Genomic DNA, 8,888 nt, shown 5'->3' on the forward strand with positions numbered 1-8,888 from the left:
ACATATATGATAAATAATATAATATTAACAGAATAACAACAGATATTTGTTAAACCCTACTCTGCACTAAGCACTACTCAGACCACTGTCTATATCAATGTATTTAATCATCACAATCTGAAAAGCAGATATTATCATTCCTCTTTTACAATAAGAAAATTGAGTGGGCATAGAAAGATTAAGTAACTTGCCCAAGAGCAAACAGCATGATTAATAAGAGGCAAAGACGGGATTTGAACCCAGGGAAAGTGTTCAGAACCTGAGATATTACTCTCTATGTTCTCATGCCTCTATGTGACATAGTAACTAGCAATCAGGTACATAGTAATTTAATAAAAGAGATAAGCATTATTTGTATAATTAAGTTCTATTTAAACTCTCTGATGTCAAAATGTAAACTATTTTTAAGTAGATACTATCCCATATGTTCAGTATCAATACAGTAAATCCTGTTCTCCAAAAGCTTAATATAATAATTTGATAATGGTAAAATTTTCTTTTCATGACTACGAAAATATGAAATATTTCCACACACTCCCCCAGGTGAATACTATTATAAATATGAATGTAATGAGTTGTTTGAATTAGCATCTCCTGTAACAAATTCTTCAGGAAGTACCACCTCTATTGTACACCATTCAACAGAAAAATGTATCCTTTTTGTTCTATTATTTGCATAGAGTACCCATGCAAGATATAGCTAATATAAACTGAATGTTTTTCTCAGATATATATACATATATGTAAGTAATATTTATATGTAATTTGGAACTGGTCCCATTCACTAGTCATAAGAGCCATTGAACCTTTTATCTAATTCTCAATACCCTCCACTACCACTGCACACCAGACTTAAAAAAAGAAAAAAAAAAAAAAAGATGGTGATGGTAATCATTCCCTAGTTCCTCAATTAAAAATAAGATTAAGCTTGAAAAAAAGAGTTGACCAAATGGAACATAACACAGGCTCAAGAAGGAAAACATTAAGGGAGAACTTACTACCCTACACATGAGCATAGTATTTTGAAATCATGTCCCATTTATTTTTAAAGTATTTTATAATGATGGTGGCAAATGGGCAAAACTGTTTTAACCGTTATAATTTTTTCAGGTACTATTTCTGTTACCAGGAGAACATTCCTTTATAGAATTCTACCACCTGCATACACACAGTGCCAATTATAGTATACATAATAAATAGAAAATCTTCTCCACTCATCCCAGAAGAACAAAAAATATCAAAGAACATCTCTGAGTACTGTACCAAAGATTCTTATGGTCATAAGATTGGATGAAAGGAAGTATTTCATCATGATGGAATCAAAGTCATTGAAATAAAATTCTATTTTGCTCCATAAAATCATCATCTTCTCCACTTATAATTTGACTTTAAAATCAAATGTGTGAGAAAGTGCAGTAATTCAGGTAATCAAAGATTCCACTCCATTCCACCCTAAGCAACTTTCATCTGTGTTTGAAATTTTCATCTCTACTTCTCACAAAAATAAACAATGTAATGAGGTTTATAGATATTAATGGCAAAGTTAGATCTTGATCCATTAATTCTTCCCTCCTTCTGGCCCTGAAAAGTAGTACTTAGTATGAAAGAACTACAGATTGAGCAACCCACATAAGAAAATTCAAAATGCTTCAAAATCTGAAACTTTTTGAGCACTGCTCAAAGAAGTGTTTATTGGAGCATTTCAAATTTCAGATTTTTGAATTTGGGATGTTCAACCTAAGAATAATGCAAATATTCCAAAATCCAAAAAAATGTGAAACACTTCTGGTCCCACTCATTTAGGTTAAGAAACATTTGGGCCAGGTGCAGTAGCTCACACCTGTAATCCTAGCACTTTGGGAGGCCAAGGCCAGAGAGTAGCTTGAGGCCAGGAGTTTGAGACAAGCCTGGGCAACATGGCAAAACCCCATCTCTAAAAAGTTTTTTTTTTTTTTTTTTTTTTAATTAATATCCTATGCTTCATACTCCAGGTCTGGAGCTAAGCACCTAGTTAAGGATATAAGCAATCTATTAAAGCTCCAATTCAAGATCCTTTTTAGCTAGACTATAAAAAGGCCTCTGCAGGAATAGAGATAATTGGAATGAAGAAGAAGAAACAGCTCTATCTTTTAACAAAGATCCTCCCCTTGACCAAACTTTAGTCAGGCTCTTCTGAATCCTCTTCCTAAATAGACTTCAACTTTTGGACTTCTAAAATGTCTATCTTCGTATCACTCAATTTTAGCAAGAATTTTACTAAGTTGGTTTAGCCAGAATCCCCAGTCCTCAACATCTGATTCCCTTATTATCTAATCAGGTGGCCTTCAACAAGAATCCTGTCAAGTCAGTTTAGCCAGAAACCCCCTCACCTCTGATATTTCCTCTTAGTAATTTTCAATCCACAAACATCCCCCCTATTCTTTTTGTAACCCTGCTTCTTGGCTATATATTCCCACTTTTCCTTGTATTCAGAGTTGAGCCCAATCTCTCTCCCCTACTGCAAAAACCCCATTGTAGTAGTTCCCCCATGAATAAAGTCTGTCTTTCCATCTTTAATAAGTGTAACTTTTTTTTAACACCTTCCAGCCCGACAGCAAAAAAAAAAAAGGGAAACAGGTAAAGAAGGAAGAAACCACCAGAATAAAAAGGAAAGTACCACAGGAAGAAACCACTGTTAACTATCGTATATCCACGAGCTCTGCATAAAACCTTCTATCTGTTCCAGAAAACATCAACTGATAAAGGCTTATAGAAGCCTCCTCTGGAACAGAGAAAGTAATGAAGCAAATAAATAGGAAAAATAAAAATATTTTTTCTACATTTTCTTCTAAAAAATGTGGAGAGGGAAAGGAATATTCAGTGAGACATATTGAAAATAAACTATTTAATGAAACATTTTAGAGACTGGTTCATGAAAACCCCAAGTAGTTAAATTTTCATTCTAAACCAAAGGAAACAGTGCCACCAACTGAGTGCTTAGTGACTTTAACAGAAAAGCACACAGCCTCAACTCCTTGAAGTATCAAAAGCAAACCATTACAGTAAGTTTTATTTCTTTAAGCATCAAATAGTCTTAAACTTTTTTAGCCTCAAGACCACTGTCCTCATAATTTTCCCTGAAGAAAAGTTAGCACCAGAAAAACTTTAAATCAAAGTCACATAATTCATCACTAATACTGGGACAACAAATGCTATTAATAAAAATGCAGACTGCCAAGCCATATGCTCAAAGTGAGGATTACAAAGGTGTGGCTCAGAAACCTCTCAATCTGTGACAGACTGAAAACCAATGTCTTTAACATGGAAAACAGCTCTTCCCTATCCCCCTTCCCTAGTCCATTTTCAAAAATGAGACACATTAGTGAGAATCCTGGACAAAACAGACTCTTCAGAGACAAAAAGTTGGCCAACTCTTGATGGAGAGATAAAGGCAATGTAAAATGAATCAAACCAGGACACGTATTTTCTTCTAGAACTTTCTCTTTTCCTAGAACTCTCTCTTCACTTGTCTCCCTCCATTAGATCCTCTCTCTTCTACAGGCTGAATATTCTTCACTGATTCCTTTCCACATAGGACTAAGCTATCTCCTTCTTTAAGAATGAAGCATCTCTAATCATGGAAGGTGAAGTAGAGAGCAGAGTAGAAGTCAGAAGAAAGGAGGCCTGAGAATGACTGTTTAAGACCACATGCTAAATTTATAAGCACAAGGAACTCTGGAAGCTCCCAGAGAAAAGCCTGCTCATTGGGGAAAAGCAAGAGCAATAAATATGGTGCATTTGCCTAAAGAAAAGAAAGACAAAAAAAAATCTTTATACAAACACTACGTTAGTCTATTTTTTCTGCAGAGCAACATGGTTCAGAACACACCTGAAATAGTTTTCTTGAGTTTGATCATATAAGATTTCAAATTATACACCTTTAATTTCTCTACACATACCAAAGGTAAGCAAGAACACTATTAAAAATACTTCAAGATTCACTAGTACTACTACATGGTGCAGTCCAAAATATTAGGTTGAATAATATGAAAATGACTATTTTGAAAGGTCAAACATAGTTAAATACAAAGCACCAAAGCAAGCAAATGGAGAAAGAAATATCTTTTCAACAAATGGTGCAAGAACAATTGATAAAGGGCTATCACCTCCCAGTTTTGTTAGACGACTTCTTCCTACATCTGTCCTACATGCATCAATTACCTAGATATGTAAACTCTACTTCCTAAATGTCAACTCTATACCCACTTTATTGTTCCCTTTACCACTGTTTCATTTAGGAGATTTATCATCTTATCCGAACTACTCTAATGGGCTCAAACTGATCCCCTTGCCTTCAGACTGTGCCCTACCAACCAATCTTCCTCATTGGCAACTAAGTGATCTTTCCATTCATATCACTGCCCAGTGTAAAATTAAAAAGAATTCATAATCTTTCAATAAAATATTAACAGAAGTAAAACTGTAGTTATCTTTATACAAATAGCACAATTTTTATAATCAAATTTTACTATGTTAAATCACTTACATCATAAAATAATTTTCTATCAGCAGCGAGTCGTTTAGATGCCAGTGTCTTGGTAACATGATAGAAGGTAAGTAACGCTCTGTGCTGTCGAAGATCATCCTGGACTTTAACAGACTCTATAAGAGTGGGAATCAGTTCGGGCCACTGTCTGGGACAATCCAATCTAGCAACTTTTGCGATCAGCACTGCAATTTGAGTTGCAATCTAGAAAGAAAAAATTATCAGAAATAAACACATGAAATCAAGTCAATGGATAAGGAATGCATTCATAGTCAAAAATTACCTTTGTGGTTAATTATTCATTTAACAAAAATAATCAAAATTTCACCAAATGACTGCTTAAGACAGTGTTTTCCAAAGTGTGGTTCATGGACCCCTGGGAGGCCTAGAACCCTTCTGGGGGTCTATGAGGTCCTCCCTTTCCCAATTACATGTCAGTTTCAAACTAGGTTTTCTTCATCTAAATTCTACCAAAATAGTATATCACAACAGAGTAAACAAGCAGATATGAAAATCTAGATGTCTTCTTTTAAATAGCCGCATGCTAAAGAGAGATGCAAAAATGCAAAACAATGCCATCCTTCTCACTAATTTATTGCTCATTTTTAAAATGCCATTTATGTCAACAAGTATGGTTTCATTATTTTTTAAATAACTAATATTTTTTAATTTCTCAGCTTTAATTTCTAAAACAGTAAATATGAACAGATATAACCCTTTGAAGTCTTTAATTTTAGCAGTATAAGGAAGTCCTGCAACCACTAAGTTTAAGAACTACTGACTGAAGAGTAGAAATGAACATCAAATATTAGGTATTTAAATAATGATATTTGTACAAGTCAGTGTTTCCCAAATGTTAGTTGACATAACAGCTAGGCATTGGTTTACCTCTCAACCCAACCCTTCCCAACCACCTCCTGCCCCAGTGAGAATTAACGCCCTTCTTTCCATTATCCCTCATCTCCTCTGTCTAGGAAATGCAAGGCAGAGAACCAAGATCATTTAAACAGGTCAAGATAAAACTGCATCAGAAATACTGTCAAATACAGTGTACTTTAATATGTGAGTTAAAAGAATCAAGTATAATAAATTATCTTGGAAAAATTTAAGAATGTTTATACCCATAAGGAAAACTTACTTTATTTGGAGAAGAAAAACTTCACTATAAGAGAAAGAAAAAATAAAACTGTATAATCTACTATGTATCTGCCACAGAGTAGTAAGAATATTGAAAATGTGATGGATGTAGGAAATAGACAAAAACCTGAAGCCATCCTGTGGTCTTTTTTTAAAAAGTGGCAGGGAAGATAATCCAAATCATCAAAATTAATCCCTATGCAGTAAGACTATAAACATAGCCATGTATCATTTAACAACAGAGGTAATGTTCTGAAAAATGTGTCATTAGGCAATTCCATTGTTGTACGAACATCATAGAGTATACAGTAATTATATGTGCTACACTTCTATATGACTGGCAGCACAGTAGACTTGTTTACACTAGCATCACCACAAATTATCAAGTAATGTGTTGCACGACAACTTTAGAACAGCTATGGTATCACTAGGCAATAGGAATTTTTCAGCTCCTTTAAAATCCCATGGGACCACCACAGTACATGCAGTCCATTGTTGACCAAAATGTCATTAGGTGGCACATGACTGTACATAGAGGTTTGCTTTCAATACTGGCTCAAAAACTGAAAAACTAAAAAGTATACAAGTATACCTTAAAACAACTTCTGAGTTTTCAATAATAGCCAAATCTAGCCAAAATTCTTAACAGCTACAACTGGATCTTGAAATTTAAAAACCAACAAAGTGTATATAAACATCATAAATAAAATCAGCGTAGTAAGTAAGATTTTATTTTTAGTGCCAGGAAACAAAATTAGTTTGGAAAAGAAGCAAAAATGAAGAGAAGAGAAAGAGTAAAAAATAATTATCATTCATTTTCTCACTAACCTGGTTTATCGGTTCATTGAAGTTGGTGATGAGCCCTGCACGCAAAGTAGTTTTCTCCTCCTCTGAGAGAGCACTGTAAAAAGGCATGTTTATTATACAAAAGAATGCCACCTAATAATAAATTCAGGTCAACACTACTATGAATTTTAACAATGAAAAAGCTTTTTAAACCTGTGTCACTGATTGGTTTTGGTAAACAAATAGTATTTTTCCATTACTTGAATACTGGCACATTAAGTAAGTCAAAGCATACAATTCTTTTACAACTGAATAAATAGGAACCATAGGAAATAAGACAAATTCAGAGTAATTAATATGATATTTTGATGATTACATGATAATATGATTTTGTTGATGTAAAAATAGTTGCCTACAAAAAAATTTAATGCCTGGCTAAAAGAAAAATCTATGTAAGTAAGTATTGCTCTTCCACTGGCTTTTTTCATAAAATTTGAGTGAGGTTATAGGGAAAAAGATTTGGAATCAGAGCATATTTATTAGAAATAATAATCAGAGCACTTACTAGAAATCCACTAGTTTAAAACCTTTCATTTTACATCTCTGGAAAGAAGAAACACAATACTAATAATGTTGAATGCATATGAAAAAGAAAACTAGAAAGCTAAAGGACAGAGGGAAGAATATTCACTGTATAAGATCTTACACAGGTTGAGTTCTAAAGTGTATGAATTTACTGTTTATTTTTTAATTAAATTTTAAAGCCTCATTTTAAGGTTTTCCATTCTGGTTACCATGGAATAGCCAGTATGAAGACAAATCATCCCAACAAGATCAGCTATAAAAGTTGCATTCAATTTCAAAAAAAAAAAAGGTGAAGGCATCTGTTGCAAGCTGAATTGTGTCCCCACAAAATGAAATGCTCAAGTCCTAAACCCAGGTATCTCTGAATGTGATCTTATTTGGAAATAGAATCTTGGCAGATGTAATCAAGTCAAGATGAGGTCATACTGAATTCGACTGAGCCCTAATCCAATGACTAGTATCCTTATAAAAAGAGGAAAATCTGGACACAGAGGAGACTCAGGAAAGAAGGTCATGTGACAACGAAGGCTGAGATTAGAGTAATACAGCTACAAACCAAGAAACACCATGGATTGCCAGTCACCACCAGAAGCTGGGAAGACATGGAAAAATTCTTTTCTAGAATTTTCAGAGGGAGCCCAGCCTTGCCAACACCTTGATTTTGGACTTGTCTGCTGAGTTGTAAGGGAATAAATTTCTGTTCTCTTAAGCCACGAAGTTGTGGCAATTTGTTACAGCAGCCCTAGGAAACTAATACAAGATCTAAAAACAACCCAGGCAGCCAGGACTTGAAGGATCTAGATCTCAGAGAAGGGAATAAATTGTGATGAATTATTAGTACTTTTCCCCTTTAGGTATCTGTCCACAAGAAATCAAGCTGAAAGCAGCAGCTAGGAAACTAAAGAGCGAAGGAGAGATTTCAGCAGGTCTTACAGTGCAAAAGAGACAAAAATCTGGCCGGGCGCGGTGGCTCACGCCTGTAATCCTAGCACTCTGGGAGGCCGAGGCGGGCAGATTGTTTGAGCTCAGGAGTTCGAGACCAGCCTGAGCAAGAGCGAGACCCCATCTCTACTAAAAATAGAAAGAAATTAATTGGACAACTAAAAATATATATAAAAAATCAGCCAGGCATGGTGGCGCATGCCTGTAGTCCCAGCTACTCGGGAGGCTGAGGCAGAAGGATCGCTTGAGCCCAGGAATTTGAGGCTGCTGTGAGCTAGGCTGACGCCACAGCACTCTAGCCCAGGCAAAAAGAGTGAGACTCTGTCTCAAAAAAAAAAAAAAAAAAAAAGAGACAAAAATTAAAGTTCACAGCCCACCGAAACAGGGTGGTAAACAACCAAGACTTGCAGTTGAAACCTCAGGGAGGCTGAAACCTGGAATTAACAGTAAACGAGAAAGAGATCACCCTCAACTATATCAAGGTTGAAGTCATATTCTATTTGCTTGCTCAAAGAAAATTAAATTCTCTCTGCAGAAAGATAACACAACTCAAATCTCCTCCAATTTTTAACTACATGATGTTCAGCATTCAATCAAAATTTACCAAGCATACCGACAAATAGGAAAAAATGACTGAAACCAAAACATAAAAACAGGAGCAGACATTGTAGTTAGCGAAATCACACTTTAAATAATTATAAACATATTCAAGAAAATAAGGTGAAGAATTTCACCAGACAACTGGAATCTATTTTTTTTAAATATCAAAGGGAAATCCTAGAGCTGATAAAAAAAAAAAAAAGTGAAATAAAAGTAACAAACTGGAAGACAGGTCAGTGGAAAATATCCAGATTAAAGCATAATGACAAAAAAAGCATTTCTGCTTCTGAGAGGGTTCACTGACAGCAGATTA

At 34.8% G+C, this 8,888-nt stretch overlaps 1 protein-coding gene across 1 annotated transcript in view; it reads right to left on the bottom strand.

The window, feature by feature from the left end:
• IPO11 (importin 11) overlaps positions 1–8,888 on the bottom strand; it is a 227,213-nt gene that overhangs the window by 205,356 nt on the left and 12,969 nt on the right. The window contains exons 4-5 of the mRNA XM_012664506.1: positions 6,491–6,563; positions 4,526–4,729 (exon numbers count right to left, since the gene is read on the bottom strand). Coding sequence (XP_012519960.1) covers positions 4,526–4,729; positions 6,491–6,563 — 277 coding nt within the window. The remainder of the gene's footprint in view (positions 1–4,525; positions 4,730–6,490; positions 6,564–8,888) is intronic.

Source organism: Propithecus coquereli, unplaced genomic scaffold (assembly GCF_000956105.1).
Source record: "Propithecus coquereli isolate 6110/MARCELLA unplaced genomic scaffold, Pcoq_1.0 Scaffold9, whole genome shotgun sequence".
Classification (NCBI taxonomy): domain Eukaryota; kingdom Metazoa; phylum Chordata; class Mammalia; order Primates; family Indriidae; genus Propithecus; species Propithecus coquereli.